General features: G+C 41.4%; 1 protein-coding gene across 1 annotated transcript; it reads left to right on the forward strand.

The window, feature by feature from the left end:
- The first annotated feature begins 6,751 nt into the window (after positions 1-6,751).
- Positions 6,752-9,691, forward strand: LOC121991665 (putative disease resistance RPP13-like protein 1). The gene is made up of 2 exons (XM_042545658.1): positions 6,752-6,890; positions 6,971-9,691. Exon 2 carries the CDS (start codon positions 7,035-7,037, stop codon positions 9,549-9,551), a length of 2,517 nt encoding a protein of 838 aa, XP_042401592.1. The 5' UTR covers positions 6,752-6,890; positions 6,971-7,034; the 3' UTR covers positions 9,552-9,691.
- Positions 9,692-20,338: the final 10,647 nt, after the last annotated feature.

Here is a 20,338-nt window from a genome sequence, read left to right on the forward strand (position 1 = left end):
GCGGTCAACAACTGGAGTAGACCCAAGAACGCCAGGGAGATCAAAAGTTTCCTTGGTTTAGCTGGGTACTACAGAAAATTTGTGGAAGACTTTTCCAGGATAGCCTCTCCACTGACAGCCCTGACCAGAAAGAACAAAAAGTTTGAGTGGTCAGACAAATGTGAGCAGAGTTTCCAAGAGCTGAAGAAGAGACTGACCAGTGCTCCAATTGACTGTTCCAACTAGTGACAAGAGTTTTGACATCTACAGTGATGCCTCCAAGATGGGTCTAGGAGCTGTTCTCATGCAAGAAGGAAAAGTGATAGCTTATGCTTCTAGACAACTCAAGGATTATGAAAAGAACTACCCCACTCATGATCTTGAGCTGGCAGTTGTGGTCTTTGCACTAAAACTCTGGCGACATTATTTGTATGGCGTTCAGTGCAGAATCTTCACAGACCATCAGAGTCTTAAGTACTTCTTCACTCAGAAGAACTTAAACATGAGACAGCGTAGGTGGCTAGAGTTGGTCAGAGACTATGACTGTGAAATCCTCTACCACCCAGGCAAAGCTAATAAAGTGACAGATGCACTAAGCAGAAAATCCAGTGCATCCCTGATATCTTTGTCATCATTAGCCCTACCACTGCAGAAGGAGTTGTCAGACTTTGGTATGGAAATTATTTATGGACAACTCTCTGCATTGACCTTAGAGTCAACCTTGCTTGAGGATTATACAGAGAAAGCAAAGTGAAGATCCAGATACTCAGAAAATCAAGCAAGGGATTCAAGAAGGAGATAATTCGGAGTTTCGAGTATCAGACAGTGGAATTCTTTATCAAGGGTGTCGCCTTTGTGTTCCCAATGATGAAGAGTTGAGAAAGAAAATTTTAGAAGAAGCCCATAGTACCCCTTACTCCATGCATCCTGGTTCCACCAAGATGTACCAGGACGTGAAACAGAGGTTATGGTGGTCTGGACTCAAAAGAGACGTGGCTAAATATGTCAGTACCTGCCTGACATGCCAGAGAGTCAAAGCAGAACACCAGAGACCATGAGGAATGTTACAACCTCTTCTAATACCAGAGTGGAAGTGGGAAGACATATCCATGGACTTCATAACAGGTCTTCCAAGAACTACAAATGGATATGACGCAATATGGGTATTAGTGGACAGATTGACTAAGTCTGCCCATTTCCTAGCCATCAAGGTGTCCTATTCTATAGAGCAGTTGACACAACTGTACGTCAAAGAAGTGATCAGACTTCATGGAGTTCCTAAATCTATTGTTTCTGATAGAGATGGGCGCTTCACCTCTCACTTTTGGGAGTGTGTTCAGACTGCACTAGGCACCAAACTCAAGTTCAGCACAACCTTCCATCCTCAGACTGATGGACAGACAGAGCGAGTAAATAAGATCTTAGAAGATATGCTCAGAGCTTGTGCGCTGGATTTCAAGGGAAGTTGGTGCAAGTATCTGTGCTTAGCTGAATTTGCCTACAACAACAGCTATCAGGCCACCATCAAGATGACACCATACGAGGCGTTGTATGGTAGGAAGTGCAGATCACCTATTTGCTGGCAAGAAGCAGGTGAGAGGAAAGAAATGGAAGTAGAGCTGGGCATTCAGACAGAGCTGATAGATGAGACTACTCAGGCTATTCAGAAGATCAGACAGAGAATTAAGACTGCAAACACCACAGAGAATTTATCAATTTAAGGATCGGTTTTTGGCTCATGAGCCTACAAACAAATTAAACATGTTCGCGAGCTCACGAGTCGAATATCTTTAAGCTCGAGCTCGGCTCGATAAAATTGTCGAGCTCGAAATCGAGCTCGAGCTCGGCTCGATAAGATAAACGAATGAACTCGAACGAGTTTTTTATCGAACCGAGCTCCAAATAACTCGCGACCTGTTTGGTTCATTTACATCCCTACCTTTAGAGGTAACAATGAATCTTTATCTTCATCTAATGGTAGAAACTTTCTTGAATTGGAAAAAACTTTTGCAAAAATGATTACAAATTTTGATGAAGTTGTACTTGAGAATGCTCTAAAAAACACCCAATATATCGCTCCTGAAATTTAGAAAGAGATTTTACATATTATGACCAATAAAGTATGAAAAAAGATTCGTGAAGAAGTTGGAGATAAATGCTTCTATATTCTTATTGATGAAGCACAAAATATATCTAAACTGGAGCCAATGACCATTATCTTAAGGTTTATGAACAATCATGAGATTTTGATAGGAAGATTTTTTTGTTATAAAAAATGTTAGTGATACTACCTCATTGAATCTGAAAAAAGAGATATCGAATGTTCTCGTTCATCATGACCTCCATGTTAAGAAAATTAAAGGTTAAGGATATGATAGTACTAGCCATATATGTAGCACATGAAATGGACTTCAGACATTATTTCTCAGAGATTGTTCTTATGCATACTATGTTCATTGTTTTACTCATTGATTACAATTAACATTGGTTTCTGCAACTAAGGATGTCAGTATTATTTAGAAATTCTTTCTCATTTGGATAATATTATCAATATTGTCACTTCATCTACTCAGTACTTTACTGAGTTACATGTTGTATAAAGAAATGAAATTAAGTGTATGTTGGTAATTGGAGAATGTGATTCTGGAAGTGGGACCAATCTGATTGGTAATTTGCAACAAGTAGGAACTACTAGTTGGAGTTCTCACTATGAGTCAGTAGAAAGCTTAATAGGTAAGTACACCGCAACTTGTAAAGTTTTTGAAGTTCTTAGTGTACCATTCTCCAAATGGAAGAGCTAAGGCTAAAGTTTGGGGGATTTACATAAACACGATAAGCTTTGAATTTGTATTTATTTTGCACTTCGTGCATAAAATTCTGAGAACAACAAATACTCTTTGTTAAATTCTTCAAAGAAAATCTCAAGATATTTTGACTACTATTATATTTGTCTCTTCTACTAAAATTATCCTTCAAGTTGCCACTTGAAGGATAATTTTGGTAGAAGAGACAAATATAATAGTAGTCAAAATATCTTGAGATTTTCTTTGAAGAATTTGACAAAGAGTATCCTTCAAGAACTTAGAGAATGTGGGTGGAAAGAATTTCTTTATGAAGTGAAAAAATTTTGTTTGAGAAATGAAATTAATGTGCTTGACCTTGATTGTTCATATAAGATTGCATATCTATCAGGAAGCTATAGTTGAGCATCATTATCACTTTGATGTTTCTAATGCAGCAATAGATTTCATCTTGATTGAGTTAAATACTTAGTTCAATGAGTCATCAGTGGAACAATTTTCTCTTAGTTCAACTTTAGATTCTAAAAATTTATTTGACTCAATTAATAATGATTGATCCTGTCCGAGCACTGAGTCGACGGACGCTGGGGACGTGACAATCTCTGCTGTCTCCGACTAGTGGTGTAGATCTCCGGCGAACCTGCAAAGAAGCCAAGCCGGGAGGGGTTTCCCGGCGACGACTCTCCGACGCTCAAGTCAGGTAGCGAAGAAGTAGAGTAACGTTACTGTGGCTACAGTGATCAAGATTGCATACCTCCGTCGAAGTCTGGGGGTCCTTATATAGGACCCCGAGGAGGCGAGGGCACGCTTCTCGATGCGTGCACGCTTCCCCAAACATATCTCAGTAAGGTTGTATCAGAAAAGTACATCTGATGTCATTCCGCAATCGTCCGAGCATATCCCGGATGTGACGGTGGAAGCTTCTACCGTACGATATTCTGTCCGCTCCGGCCGCCGACCATACTGTTTGTCGGCGGCAGGTGTCTCGAGGATGAAGCTACCAGCTGTCCTTTTTGTCTCCTAGCGCTCTTATCTGTTCTCGGGCAGAGCGGAACGACCGCTCGGCGCTAATGTCCTCCAAGAAGCCCTATTCACGTGCTCGGCTGGGATTGCGGATTACTGTCCTGCAGCTCGGCCGAGCGTCCTGGCCGCTCGGCTTAAAGACTCTTTTACCTTGAGCATCGGAAACCCGCCCCATGGTCGGGTTGTCTTTTGTCCGGTCGCCTGGGAGACCCGGACCGGGCACCCGGTCGGCCGGATGTCCGGGGATGGTCCGCCAGTCCGCTCGACACGACCTTGGTATTGACCCTCTTGACCCTTGACCTCCACGTGTCGTTGACCTCCTGCCAATGAGTGATCCCCCCATCCTTACCACTGGAATTTCATGACTTAAAAGATGAGAGTGGATTGGAATTTAATCATGCCTAAAGATGAGAGTGGATTGGAATTTCATGACTTAAAAGTTTGGAACCTTGTCCTTCTGGCTATGGTGCTTTGGTGGATACATGCCAAGGAGGATGCCCTTTGGATCAAGTGGGTGCATCAAACCTACTTGAGGAGAGCGGATGTATGAACTTGAAAGGCGGTGCACTCAGATTTCTCGTTGATCAAATGACTATTATATATCTGAGATCTTGCATTGAAAGATGATCTACAAGAAGGTGGGCTATTGTCTCAAAGAAAGAAGATGGTCTTGGATGTATAGTAGCATAAGCCATTGTTCATCAGCGAATTCTAGGTTTTTATACCCTTAGCTGAATCGAATTTTGTTGGTCCCTTGGAGGTTGACAAGAGGAGGTGAATTATCCTGAAATTGAAAATCAAACCTTTCTCGATCTTCGAACTAAGTTAGACAAACACTTGTTTAATAATAGAAAGAAAATGCATAAAATAAAGATAGAGGCAAGAATATTTACTAGATTTGCAATCAGAGGATTGCTAATTCTAGACAAATGAAGCTCACTAAAATCTTCTTCTTCCAAAAACGGAGTAGCCTCTTACAACGTTGAAAGCGTAGAAAAGTAAAGAACATAACTAGAAGATGAAACACAGAATTCATTTACAAGTGTTGTGTTAAACTACTGAGACTAGAGCTCTATTTATAGCATGTTGGTCGGATATGACCGTTTGCTGACATAGCAGCTTTGGGCGCCTAGAAGGGCTCTGGATGCCTGAGCATGGATAAAGTTTTATTCACGTCGTAATGGATCACAATGATTTCGTGAAGATAAACTTTTCTGGTCCTAGCGCCTGGACCGGGTCTGGGTGCCCAGACTGTGCTGGCATGGCCTCGACTGTCCAGTTTCTCCCCATTATGACTCCAATCGCTTGGATGATTTTGACTATTCGGAATAGGGCTCACCCAAACCCATTTTCCGATATTCTCTTCAAGTCAGTGATGAATTAAGATGCGAGACTCGTGTGCATGTATGAGAAAATAAAAGAACTCGAAGAAGATGAAGAAAATTTACCTTCACCTAAGAAAAGAAAATTATACCTTCACCTATTTTCGCGGAATCTTATATAATCTTGGACAGAGACCGATCTAAAATTTTAAATTTTAGGAGAAGTGAAGAAAATAATTATTATACATTGTACTCGAAGGCTGCGCAACCAAACGACGAAAATCAAGGCTGTAAACAAGCTGAGCCAAGCCGAGCTTTGGGGTATTCAAGCTTGTTTGATAAGGTAACCAAGCCGAGCCAAGCCGAGCCAAGCCAAGCTTAAAATGAACCAAGCTTTTGAAATGAGTGTTCAAGCTTGGCTTGATTTAAGTTTTATGAGCTTTAGCTTGTTTGAAACTTGTCTTGAGTTTGGTTCATTTAGATGTTATCAAGCTTTCAATTCAAGTTTGGCTTGAGTTTGGTTCGAGCTTGGTTCATTTAGATGTGATTAAGCTCTCAATTCAAACTTGTTTGATTGTTTGAAACTTTTAGTTGTTTGATTGATTATTGAGCTTGATAATTTAAATTTATTTATTTATTTTATTGTTTATTTAGCATATTGAAAAGAGTTTTATTAACGAATATGATTCGTGAACGTTGTTCACGAATGTTAATAAGCTGAACACATATGTGTTCAAGCTTGTTTGTTTAGCTTAACGAGTTGTTCAAGCTTGTTTGTTTAATTAATCTTATGTATATTGAACGAACATAAACAAACTCTTACCAAGCCGAACACTAAGCTTGTTCACGAACGCTTGGTTCATTTATAGCCCTAACGAAAATATACATTTTAAACTACTTAATTTTATTTTATTTGTATAATTAAGTATTAATCTTTATATATTATTGAAGGCTATATACAATTTATTATTTTAATTAGTAAATTAGCAATCATGCATATATTTAAAATATTAATTATGATCTTAAATTGTCTAGAATTAGTTCAAATATCAACAAAAAAAAAAAACATAAATTATCAATAAATTTAATATGATTTTTTTCTTATAAAATTATCAAAAAAATATATAAAAAGATAAAAACATAATTATCTTTTACATTTTTTTTTCACATATGGCTTTAGTCAGGATAAAATGCTACTAGATAAAAGGGAGTTAAAAGTATTTTTCCTTTAAATAATAAAATTAAAAATAAAATTCAACCGAACATGTGAGAACTAACTAATTAGCTATTATATTGATTACCTGTATTTTAATTACTCTTACACATTTTAATTACTTGCATTTAATAGTAGATCTATTTTTTTAGGTGGCCAGCGCTATTGACAACGACAGAGCAAGTCAACCACATCTTCTCCATAGGAAGGCTCTGGATCCGAAGAGCCTCTTTCCCGTCTCCACAAATGGCGATGATCCCAGACTTCCTTGTCACCAGATACCTCACAAAACTAACAGATTTCCTTGAGGGAGAGATCTGCAAAGTGCTCGGCGTGAAGGAAGAGATCAAAAAGTTTAAAAGGAGATTGGAAAGACTCAGCCCCTACCTTCAGGATGCCGAGAAGAAGAGGCACCAAGATAATCGAGTGAATACTTGGTTGAGGGACTTAAAAGGCATAGTCTACGACGCCGAAGACATCATCGAACTCTGCACGCTTCCAGGTGGCAGCGATTTAATGAGCCTTCAGCCGTTGTCGTCGTCTTCTACACTAGTAAGCCGTCCTTTCACTCTGCTTGCTTCTTGCTTTGCATGTACCAAGTTCCGCCATGAGATTGCTGTGAGTTTTGAAAGATTTAATGATAGGCTGAAAGAGATTAAAGATGATAGCGAAATAATAGCAGGATTAGTGCCCTTAATGAGCCATCAATGGTCACAAGATCATCCAACAAGTCAACGTTTGACCACTTCTTTGGAGGTTAAGGCTGACATAGTAGGGGCCAAGATTGAAAATGATGCACAAACTGTCATCAACATGATACTCAAGCATGATCATAAACATAATGGCCTGTTTGGGATAGTTGGCATGGGTGGTATTGGCAAGACCACTATGACTCATAAAATTTTCCATGACGAACGAATCAAGAATAGTTTTCCAACGCGTATATGGATATGTGTGTCCAAGAATTACACTAGGATAGAGCTACTCAAGGAAATGTTGAAGCAAGCAAAAGGAAGTGATGATGGAGCTCAAAGCATAGAAGAACTTGAATTAAAACTTGTTGGTGCTTTGGTTAACAGATTCTTCCTCGTGCTTGATGATGTATGGAGCGTGAATGCGTGGACAGATGTGTTGAGGAAACCTATCCTAATTGCAAAGTCCAATGGCATAATCTTAGTGACGGGTAGACATAAAACGGTTATGGAGGACTTGAGAGCCAGCTACATCCACCATGTTCAGAGGATGAACAAAGATGATGGATTGGAATTATTTCACAAGGTCGTATTCGAAGATGAGAAGAACGAGGACCCTGACCTGGATGAAATGGCGGCTAAAATCGTTAGCAAATGCGATGGGCTCCCTTTGGCAATCAAGGTGATGGCAGGAATGCTGATTTCGAAGAAAAGGACAAAGAGAGAGTGGGAAAGAGTCCTGGAAAGTGATCTATGGAGAATGAGAGACAAGGAGGATGAACTGCCAGCAGCCTTATACTTGAGCTATGAGGATTTGTCATCCGTTCTCAAGCAGTGTTTCCTCTGCTGTGCTTCTTACATTGGCATATCATATCGCACTGACCTCGTCCGGCTTTGGATTGCTGAAGGCTTGATCCACGTGCCAAATGGTGGATTGATGGAAGAGGTGGCAGAGGATTATTACAAAGAACTAGTTATGAGAAATCTTCTTCATCTCAATCCAAGATATTCAGATGAGATTCGCTACTCCATGCACGACCTTTTGCGAGCTCTCGCTACTAATTTGATCGGAGATGAAGCACTTGTAATCAGTGATGGCCGAGTTGCAGACACAAATAACCCAAACCCATTAACACAGATTCGTCGACTGTGGATGTCAAGCAAAGGAGACACGCTAAGGCTTCCTGGCGCAGTTCTTGAGCAGAAGAGTCTGAGAGTCTTGCAACTTTACGATTGCACTGAAACAAAGACAATCGAAGACGAGGCAGCTGCACTCCCAGCATTAAAGAATCTTCGAGTGCTGGATGTGTGCGAGACGCAGATTGAATGTCTTCCAGATTTCATTTTCATGAATCTGTTGCTTCTGAGATACTTGGACCTTGACCGAACGATGATACGTGAGATACCTGAATCCATAGGGCGCCTTGCGAACCTGCAGACTTTGAACATCTCCGAGTGCGAGTCGCTGCGCAGCATTCCTAAGGCCGTCACGAGCTTGGGTATGCTCAGATGTCTGCGAGTTCGAGGAACACCGTTAACTCATTTGCCGATAGGAATGGGAAGCTTGACAAACCTTAATCACATCGAAGGATTCGTCATCGGCCATGGTGATCCGCCAAGCAACGCGGACGTCGGGTGTGACATGGAAGAGCTGCGGTCTCTGTCCAATCTCAGATTTCTGAGCGCCTGTAAGCTGGAAAGGGCGACATTAATGGCCGGACCCTCTGTGCTCGAGAACAAACCACTTCTCAGGCATCTGTCTTTGTTATGGACGAAGCGAAAACAGAGAGATGACGGCGAAAAAGAAGCGGCTGAGAAGACATGCAGCGGACTGCTTCCTCCGTCGAGCCTGGAGGAACTTACTCTCCACAACTTCCCAGGCCGGCGATTTCCCAACTGGATGATGTCGACGTCGTCGGGGACTTCGTTTCCTCACCTCGAATTCCTGATTCTCTGCAATTTCCCCTGCTGCACGGAGCTCCCGCCGCTGGGGCAGCTGCCTCGGCTGAAATTCCTGAAGATCGAAGAAGCGTCGGCGGTAAGAAAGGTCGGGCCTGAGTTTCTCGGCGTCTGTTTCCCTCAAGCCGAGGCATTTCCAAGACTCGAAGTCCTGAAATTCACGGGCATGCCGAATTGGGAAGAGTGGACGACGTTGTACGCTGCGTCCGAGGAAAGAAGCCTGAAGCTGTTTTCAAGATTGGAACGGTGCACGTTTACGGGCTGCCCAAAGCTCAGAGGACTTCCGGAGAGCATCTACTGCGCCGCCAGACTGAAGACTGTCGTCGTTTCTACCAGCGATCAGTTGAGTGAGGTTGAATTCAGAAGGCGAGAGACAATGGAAATGGACGATTGCCCTGATTTGATCCTCGCACGGGACTCGACTGAACTCCCACACTGGCTTTCGGATCGTATCGACAGGGAAAGGGACGAGAAGAACTCTGAGCTGCCTTCCCGTACGGTCATCACGGTGAAGGCAAATGTAATCATCATTAAGCAAAATCGACAAGTAGACGCCGTTTGAGCTCGAGTGTTCAAGCTCTTTTTGTAACTTTTTGCCTGCGCTATTACCATTTAAATTAAATGCTACTGTACTTGTAATTTAAATTAAACTTTTATTTAATGCATGAAATAATATACGAAACGTATATTATTCTTATTTTAGTTGTAGCTCATTATAAATAATTTAAAATTATATAAAAAATATAAATTATTATATATTTTTTATGTACTTAATAAAATAAATAAATTTATAATTAAATTTTACATAAGTTAATTTATTTATAAATTATTTATGATTGTTAAAAAATAAAATATCAAATTTTACTATTGAACTTAAATAAATGTGTTAATTAATTTTATGGTTATTTTTCTATATAACACTCTTAAATTTCCTTATAGGACATTCTTTCTTTATATACATCTTTTCATTTAACTTAACCAAAAATTACCTGTAGTATATTATGAATAATTTAAAATTATAAAAAATAAAAAATAATTATATATTGTTATGTACTTAATAAAAAAATTAAAAATAAATTTATAATTAAATTTTACATAAGTTAATCGATGAATTTATCCATAATTCATGAACATTACAAACTAAATTTAGTTATGTACAGCTTTATTATATTTATATATATATATATATATATATATATATTTTGATCCCGTCCGAAAGCTGAGTCAGATAGAGGCGGGCAGTGTTGGAGTCGGTGTTGACGGAAAGTAGTCGCGAAGCTTGGTCGATTTGGCACCTGCAATAAGGGCTCACACGGGCGGATGACGGAGGTGATGACGAAGACGATGAAGCTGTTGGAACCCCAAGGTTGTTTTGGTGTGATCAACAAGTTAAGTTAGGTCCTGCGTTGTTTCTAACCTTGTGTCTAAGTGTGCAGGAGCTTAGGAGCACAGGTACTCGAGCGGAAGACGCAGCTAGCGAGAAGGACGGCACGCTGTGCGTCCGAGGGACGAGGTGCTGCGGAAGAGTACACCGGCGGACGAGAAGGAAGTGCGCGCGGTGGTTCCGAGGTACGAAAGCCGGAGCGGAAGATTGCTCGGGGAGCAAGAGACGCAGCTAGCGCGAAGGTCGGCACGGGGTGCGACCGAGGGACGAAGTCTGCGGATGAGTACCCTGGTGGACGAGAAGGAACACGCGGCAATTCCGAGGGACGAGAAGCCGGAGGGAAGCACGCTTGAGAAGACCGGAAGATGGGTTCGGGTGAGCCATATTCCGGATGGCAGAGATCACCCAAGTAAGCGGATCCGGAGCGGAAGACCCGGACCGAGGCGGGACTGAAACGGAGCAGAGGTCCCGGACGCAAAAGTCAAACAGAGTTGACTTTTTATCCGGGGCGCCCGAAGCAGCCCGGGGCGCCCGGAACAGCCCGGGGCGCCCGGAACCTGAAGTTTGACTAGAACGCGTCTTTCGCGTTCTGAACGTTGGGGGATAAGGTTTTATCCCCCCCAGGGCGCCCGGAACCCTTCCAGGCGCCCCGACCAATGCTATAAATATAGCCTTGGTCCAGAAGCTTTTCAACAATCGCGATCATTCTATTTCCAAACACTTGTATGCTTTAGTTGTAGTTAAGCTTCTGTTTTCTGTGCCTAAACGCTGTAAGAGGCTTCTCCGCCTGAAGGAGTTTTTGAGCTTAATTTTCCTTGGATTAACAACCACATCTGTTGTAACCAAGTAAACATCTGGTGCATCGTCTTTTCTTTTATGCTTCTATTTATCTGCTTAATTCATTTTACAAGTGTTAGCTTAATCGTTCGAGGAAGGGTTGTCTGTTTTTAATTGACAGGTTATTTACCAACCCTTCTAGCCGGCCCAACGGTCCTACAAGTGGTATCAGAGCCGAGTACGCCTCAGAGGGACTAACCGCCGTCTGAAGCTACAAAACAATGGCCGGAGCTAGCGACTACCCACCAGCATTCGAGGGGGAGCTTGCTTCTTAGAAGCAACAAATGATGGTATTTCTTAACTCTGATATTGGTATTTCTCTAATAATGAAAACAGGTTATGAAGCACCGAAAGACACGAACAGAGAGAAAATCGGCATACGCCTCTGGAACGAGAAGCAACGTGAAGAGTCCATGGAAAATGCTCGGGCAGAGTTTCACATTCTAAGCGCAATACCAACTAAAGATTTCGACAGAGTCGGAGAGTATAAAAGCTGAAAGAACTTTGGGAAAAGTTCTTAATGCTCTACGAAGAACCGGTTGAAGTCGTCTCCTCAATAGACATCGAGCCATCATCAGAAGAATCCGAGACGGAAGAAATTACCAAGACAGCCCCAACAGCCGAAGTACATCCCGAGATCGATGAAGGGGGAGAATCTTCGGAAGAAATTAATTTAACAAGGGGAGAACCAACGGTCGACGAGATAAGTAAGGTATGACCTCTACCCTCTGAACAATTGGTTCAATTAATCAAATTACTTGAAAATTTTTGCGAACCAAAATTTGAATTATCGAAAGAACTTTTCGGATTAGAAAATCTTCGGTCGAATAATTGTTGCAAATTACAAAATATTTTTACGAAAGAATTATGCAACTTAGAAATATTATCGAAAACTTTTTCCGGATCTAAAAATTTGTTCGAATTACAAAGTGTTTTGACGAAAGATTCTTGCAAATCACAAAGTAATTTTTCGAAAACTTTTTCCGGATCTAAAAATCTTTCCGAAGTACAAATTATCTCGTTGAAAGAGTTTTTCGAATCGCAAAATAATTTGACAAAAGAATCTTGCAAATTACGAAACATTTTTTTAAACAAAGTTTGCAAATTAGAGATATTATCGAAAGAGGTTTTCGGAGTAGTAAATCTATTATCCACAGATTGTTGCAAATTTATGTTGTCAAAATACTTTTGCAAATTACAAAATATTTTGTCGAACGAAGTTTGCAAATCAGAAGTATTGTCGAAAAACTTTATCAAGTTTATATTATCGAAATATCTTTGCAAATTAGGAATTCAAAATGACATGTTACAATTTGCACAAATTTCTACATGCTCAAAATTTCTTGCTTCAAAGTTAAGAAATTATGATAAATTAAAATGGAAATTTAAAATTTTCTGATAAAAGCATTAGAATATATAAATAAATAAATGCATAGAAAATTTCTTTTAATGTTATCAATTCTCTTAAAATTTTCTTGCATAAATTTTTCGGCTTAGAAAGTGTTTAATTATTGATGACGAATACTTGAAATTTTTTTTTAAAAAAAAAAAGTTATTTCTTGACTTAGAAATTTGTCTTGACTTAGAAATATTTCCCTGAAAATTATTGAAATATATTTTCAAATTTTTTTTTAATGTCAACCCTTAGATTTTAGTTGTTCCCCATTTTTATTGTGATCAAAGGGGGAGAAGGAAAGTATAAGTCTAGGGGGAGGTAGAAAATTGAAAATTAAAATTTGGAATGTTTGAAATTTAATTTTTTTTCTATCGTGTTGCATGTTATTGCAATAAACTGTTTAATTTCATATCTATTGTTGACCCTAGCTTAACTTGGGTTGATCACACCAAAAAGGGGGAGATTGTTGGAACCCCAAGGTTGTTTTGGTGTGATCAACAAGTTAAGTTAGGTCCTGCGTTGTTTCTAACCTTGTGTCTAAGTGTGCAGGAGCTTAGCAGCACAGGTACTCGAGCGGAAGACAATGGAGCGAGAAGCACTGTGCGTCCGAGGGACGAGGTGTCGCAAAGAGTACACCGACGGACGAGAAGGAAGTGTGCGTGGTGGTTCCGAGGAAGCCGGAGCGGAAGATTGCTCGAGAGCAAGAGACGCAGCTAGTGGGAAGGGTGACCGAGGGACCAAGTCTGCGGATGAGTACCCGTGGACGAGAAGGAACACGCTGCAATTCCGAGGGACGAGAAGAAGATGGGTTCGGGTGAGCCATATTCCGGATGGCAGAGATCACCCAAGTAAGCGGATCCGGAGCGGAAGACCCGGACCGAGGCGGGACTGAAACGGAGCAGAGGTCCCGAACGCAAAAGTCAACCAGAGTTGACTTTTGTTCCGAGGCGCCCGGAGCAGCCCGGGGCGCCCGGAACAGCCCGGGGCGCTCGGAACCTGAAGTTTGACTAGAATGCGTCTTTCGCGTTCTGAACGTTGGGGGATAAAGTTTTATCCCCCCTAAAGCGCCCGGAACCCTTCCAGGCGCCCCGACCAAGGCTATAAATATAGCCTTGGTCCAGAAGCTTTTCAACAATCGCGATCATTCTATTTCCAAACACTTGTATTCTTTAGTTGTAGTTAAGCTTCTGTTTTCTGTACCTAAACGCTGTAAGAGGCTTCTCCGCCTGAAGGAGTTTTTGAGCTTAATCTTCCTTGGATTAACAACCACATCGGTTGTAACCAAGTAAACATCTGGTGCCTCGTCTTTTCTTTTATGCTTCTATTTATGTGCTTAATTCATTTTACAAGTGTTAGCTTAATCGTTCAAGGAAGGGTTGTCTGTTTTTAATTGACAGGTTATTTACCAACCCTTCTAGCCGGCCCAACGGTCCTACAGAAGCAAGGACTCTGCGCACACTCAGACGAGCCCACGAGTCGTTAGAGACCAGAAACCAGGGAAAAGGTCCTCGGGTCAGTCCTCTAACACTCAAGTCAGGTACTTTTTCCCCAGAAAACACAGAGAAAGGATAGAAAGTAAGAGACGAGTATGAAATGACGAATGAGCGTACCTGTGTAAGGGACAAAGCATCCCTTTTTATACTGCGATGGATGCTTCTGGAGTATGACGAGTATCAGGGAATGTCGGATGTCAGGCTTTGTCTGGCGGTGAATGACACGCGGCGTTCTCCCATAGGTTTGGGAAGGAATCAGTGGACGGTGAGCACCAGACCATAAGCATATTCTCTGACAGGCAGTGATTATTCCCTGACAGGTTGTTACGATTCCCTGACTTGCTTGTCGTATAGTGTATGTCTGTCCCGACCTGTTAACCCTAGACTGGGTCCCTATATCTACCGGCTTCGACCTGTGGGTTTAGACCTACCTTTCCTGACTTGCGTTTGCCGCTTCACAACTCCAGACATGTGTGTCCATCCCTGTCCTGTGTGATCTATTCTGTGAACTCCCAACCTGCCTTACGCTGTAAGTCGTGACCTGTTAAGATTTAATATGGTTCTGCTTATCTTGAGTCTCGACTTGTATGCGTCAGTCTGTTTCCGCTTATCCTGAGTCCCGACCTATATACGTCAGTCTGCTTCCGCTTATCCTGAGTCTCGACCTGTATGCGTCAGTCTGTTTCCGCTTATCCTGAGCCCCGACCTATATGCGTCAGTCTGCTTCCGCTTATCCTGAGTCCCGACCTATATGCGTCAGTCCGCATCCGCCTATCCTTGTTGGTGCAACATCCCTCAGGTCAAGGTTGACCTGGTTGACCAAGCTGAGTCTTGGTTTGGGTTTAGATGTTTGACAATAAGATATTGATTGAAGAAGAGTCAAGTAGGTCAAGGATGACCGGATACTTGACTGGGAAGTCCTAACTGGGATGTCAGGCAGGAGGAAAATCCTGGTGAGTGAAGCCAGGTGAAAGACCTAGTGAGTGAAGCTAGGCAATTGGGAAGTCCTAGTGAGTGAAGCTAGGCAGGAGAAAAATCCTGGTGAGTGAAGCCAGGTGAAAGACCTAGTGAGTGAAACTAGGCAATTGGGAAAGTCCTGGTGAGTGAAGCCAGGCAAGAGAAATCTAGATGGGTCAAGGTTGACCAGACATCTGGTGAGAGTCCAAGTAGGTCAAAGGGATTGACCGGATACTTGGCACGAGGAAGAAAAGTCCAAGTAGGTCTTAGGGAGTGACCGGATACTTGGCAAGAAGAGAAAAGTCCAAGTGGGTCAAAGGGATTGACCAGACACTTGGTGAGAGAGTCCTAGCTGGCCAAGGGTGACCGGATGCTAGGTCTTATGTACCAACAAGTCATGGTTGACTAGATGTTGGTTTAGGGGCTTTGGGCTTGGTTTTGGACCAGGTTTGGATTGATCCGTGGATTGATCCAGCAGTTTGATTGATCCGTGGATTGATCCAAGAGGTTTGATCGTGGATCGATCCAGAAGATCCGGATCGATCCACCGATCGATCCGGTGAGTCCTCACGGTCAGAACCTCGGATCGATCCGTGGATCGATCAGAGGTCCCAATCGATCGATCGATTGGGACGCTGTCGATGCAAGTGCCGGATCGATCCGTGGATCGATCCGAAGTTTTTCGAGCAGAAGCGCTGGATCGATCCGTGATCGATCCAGCCTCCCCAATCGATCGGGAGCAATCCAATCGATTGGGATTCGACCGCTGCGCCGTTTATAGCTGTTGGCGCGCGATTTCTTCAGCAGAACTTCACCGATTCATTCCAGATTCAACACAGCTCCTCCCCAGCACTCTCTAAGCTCCTCACCGCCAGTTCTTGAAGGTTCTTGGAGGTTCATCCAAGTCAAGAGGCGAGTTGCAACGAGAAGAAGAAGAAGCTAGGGTTTTTACTGCATTTCTTGTAAGCTTTTGCTTATTCTTTACTACCCTTTCTTCTTCTTGTACTGAGAGTCTTGTAGGGCTTCTCCGCCCTCGGTAGTTACCGAAAAGGAGTGTTTTCATAGTGGAGGGTGCGTGGTGTGGATCCTTGGATTAGTCATCTCCGTTGGAGGTGGATACCAAGTAAACTCCTAGTGTTAGCGTGTTTGTGTTTGTTTATGTATTTTCCGCTGCGCATTCTTGAAGAAACAAGCAACACCGAGCAACGAGCACGCGACGAGCTATTCACCCCCCCTCTAGCTACTTTTGGTCCTAACAAGTGGTATCAGAGCGAGGCCGCTCTTCACCGGAATCATCGCCGGAAGGGTCAAGCATATCAAGAAAAGCTAGAGGGTGAAGAAGTTGGAGCAAATTCTTCAAGTTCAAGACTTTATCAAGCTCAACTTCAAGATGCAATTCCAAGATGGGCTTGGATTTGACACAAGGGTGGCTCCACCATACACTTCTACGAGTTTCGATTCTTGGAAATCAAGAATCGAAAATTTTCTTATGATAGAGATAGAGCAATGGTTTGCTTTAATGGAAGGCTTCAAGGCTCCAAGAAATTCAAAGGGCAAAGTTCTAAAGAAAAGCAAATGGAGCCCGGAGCAAGTCCAAAGGTGCGAGGCCAATGACAAAGTGACCAAGCTTTTGGTCAATTTATTGCCAAGCACCATCCTTTGCAAAATTGGAGAGTTTGAAGATGCAAAGGAGCTATGGAGCAAATTGGCCAAGCTTCATGAAGAGATCCCCTCCACTGTACAAGATCATGAAGAATCCAGAGAGGGTGACTCTTTGGAGCAAGACCAAGAGGAGGACTCCAAGGTTGAGAGATGCTCAACCTCCGAAGAAGAGGAAATCCAAGAAGCTTCATCCTCAAGGGAATGCAACGAAGGGAACAAGGAGGAAGCATACTCCTTGTTTCATGTTCAAGATGATGAAGCCTCCACCTCTAGGATTGAGGGGGAGCAATCCTTGGTGACGCCGGATCAAGAAGAAGGAGAAGCTTCTACATCCGGGTCAAGAGACGAAGAGGAGGAAGAAGATTCTACCTCCACAAGTCAAGAAAAATCAAATGGAGGAGAATCAAGGTCCGATCAAGAGGAAGCTTCTACCTCCGGATCCAAAGGAAAAGATGCCACCCCTACAAGCAAAGGTATAAATATTTCAATTAATAATAAAAGTCATATTATATGCTTTGAGTGTAGGGAACATGGACACTACAAGAGCAAGTGCCCTAAATTGGCCAAGAAGAAGGATCAAGTGGCACAAAAAGGTAAGGTGAATCCCAAGGAGACCATCCCCGGAACAAAGAAGAGCAAGGAGCACATTGTGTGTTTCTCTTGCAATCAAAAGGGGCATTATCGGAGTCAATGCCCTAAGGGGAAGAAGATGGTCAAGGCTCAAGGAGGAAGCTCAAGTCAAGGGGGAGCCTCTAAGGTAAAAAGGAAGATAACTTTTATTGAGCCTACCCCTTTACATTATGGTAAAAAGCATGATAGTTCTAACTTATATCATTTTAATGCTATTTACCATGAAAATAGAAAGCATGATAGCGTTAAAGAAAAACATATAGCTTTTCATGCTAAAACTACTACACCTAAGGCTAGGAATGTAGGTAAAAGTCTAGGCAAGAACTCTAAGGATTGTAGCTACAAGCCTAGAAACAAAAATGCTCATGAACTTAATGGAAAACCAAAAACTAAGGACTTAGTGATGGAAAATCAAGTCTTGAGGTCAAGACTTGATAAAATGGAAAAGACCCTAAAAAAGATGGAAAATATCCTATTAGGGCAAAATGAGCATAACCTAGGTTTAGGGGTACAAAAGCCATCAAATGGCCATAGAGGTTTGGGATACAAACCAAAGGCTAAGAAGGATGTGCCCTCTTACCATAGAGTTCCATATAGTTATGGAACAAACCCTAGGTCTAGTGGTCAAGCCAAAAATACTAGGGAAGTCATCCCTAAGAGTATTTTTGCAATAAATGTGACTAAGGCTTCTAAGAAGTCTAAGAAAGTCACAAACAAGGTCACAAGGGAGGCTATCCCTAGAGTTGACCTAGAAAGTGTGACCAAGGCCTCCAAGAAGCCAAACAAGGTCACTAGGAAGGTATCTAGGGAAGGTATCTAGGGAAGTTATCCCTAGTGAATACCTAGAGCATCCAAGGAGCACCAATAGGTGTTGGGTTCCTAGGAGCATCTTCTCTACCCCATAGATGAGTTAGAGAGTGTCAACTCCGATTAGAAGGGTAGTTAACCCAACTTTGAGGAAATTGACACTCAAGGAGCATTTTCAAGGTTTTTGTTAACCTTTGAAAATGAAATGGAATTATTATTTACTCCTTGAAAGAGTAAAATGTGCCTAATGGTGGAAAAATTGATTTTAATCTTAAATGGCACATATTGGGAAATTCATAAGAACTACCAAGTTGGGATTTTGGTATGTTCTTAGTAAATTTAAGGCAATCTGGGCCTTAATTTAAAAGTGCTACTCTTGTGGAAAAATGAAATATGCCAACATTTGAGGATATGCTTACTTTCGACTGGCATAAATTAATCAAGGGAATTAGAAATGCCAATTTAAGCTTTGGCATTTTCTTAAAGCACTTTAGGGCAAATCTAGGTTTAAGTTGTAAGTTTAGCTAAGGTTTTAAGGATACTTAGATAGTTAATCTAGGTATATTTTATTTATGCTAAATCTTGCCATGATTGTTTGCCCATCATATGTCATGACATCATGTCTATTTTTGCATTCATGTTTTGTTATGAAAAATCCAAAAATACCATGTCATGACATTCATACATCATGTAGTTATAGGAATCTTTCTTTTGAAAGTTATTTTATTTTGATGTATGCCATAACATTATCATGCATTAGTTTATTTCCTTGTAATTAAGGACTAATGGCGTTTAACAACACTTATTAATAAGTGACATCCTAGGTGGATGTCTAATATCTTTAAAATACCTAGATAGACATGCATGATCCCCAGATTAGGGCAAAACCAAAATCTCACATCTCACAAGGACTATAAGGTGACTTGTACGTGTTTTAGTGTACATTAGATACAAGTGAGATGTTAGGAAGATGAACAAAACTCAAGATGTTGATTTAGTGCATTCTTTTGAGTTTTAGGTTCATCAAAACACATAGTTATGTGTTTTCCCATCATTGGGAAAGCTAATGTACAAGTCATGTGCATTATGCCCAAGGAACATGATGGGATATTGGTTTTGAAAATATTTTTAAATGTTTTTGGAAAACCTTGGTGAAGGCTGTCTTTTGATAGTAATCACCATTGAATAGTTAGACACAAACTTGAAGAAAACACTAAAGTTTTTGCAAGTTTTCAAGTTTGTGTCAATCTTTGAAAATATGATGTATTTTCATAGAAAACTATTTTTCCATGATTAAGTATGCCCTAAATAATGTCTACACGAAATTTCATGATTTTTGGATTTTTGTAGAATTTTCTAGGGGTTTCTGAAGTTGACTGAAATGGAATTTCAGCAACTATCAGAACTCCGATCGATTGGAGTTCCTGAATCGATCCGTGGATCGATTCAGAAGGTAAATCTCGCGAGCAGAAGCTCGCTGGATCGATCAGTGGATCGATCCACACATACTGAATCGATCAGTGGATCGATTCGGTTGGTTCAATCGATTGGATCCCAACTCCAATCGATCCAAGTTGCTGATTTTGGCTGGGAAGGCCTGACTTCAGCATCTTTGAACCATGGTTAGTCTATGTAACCATTTCAAACCCTTAAAATACATTTGTATACATAAAAAGGGTGTTTTCGTGTTGAAAACAAGGATGGAATGGTTAAGGAAGACTTCATTGAAGTTTAGGTTGAGGTTTGTTTTAAATTTTGAACATTTGAACCTCAAAACTTCTAAATCTGGGTTTCCTAAAGGTTTAGGGATTCCAAGTCATTGTTGGTGCAATGACAGAAGTTACCACCATGTCTTTAGGGGGAGGGACTCTTTAAAGGCATGAAAATTATTTTTCATGAACTTTGGAAGGTGGTTAACCTTCTTTAAAGAAAATGCTCATGGACGAGCTCTTGAACTTGAAATGGGGAGTGGATATCCTCATTATTTCAAGTGGGAACTCAAGATGTTAGAAAATGCTCAAGGTTGGGTATTTGTCTACATTGAGGAAGAAGTTAAGGATAAATGAAGGGTATGGGACCTTCATTATCATGTTGGTTCAACGAGTGAAGTTGTAACCAATGATGAGCAACTCTTCAGGGGGAGAGTTTTCAACAAATGGATTTGTTGAAGTGTGCCCAAAGAG

This window comes from Zingiber officinale, chromosome 6B (genome assembly GCF_018446385.1).
Source record: "Zingiber officinale cultivar Zhangliang chromosome 6B, Zo_v1.1, whole genome shotgun sequence".
Lineage (NCBI taxonomy): Eukaryota > Viridiplantae > Streptophyta > Magnoliopsida > Zingiberales > Zingiberaceae > Zingiber > Zingiber officinale.

Excerpts from the sequence above, each read along its gene's own strand:
- LOC121991665 (XM_042545658.1), top strand. The coding sequence starts at position 7,035 with ATGAGCCATCAATGGTCACAAGATCATCCAACAAGTCAACGTTTGACC.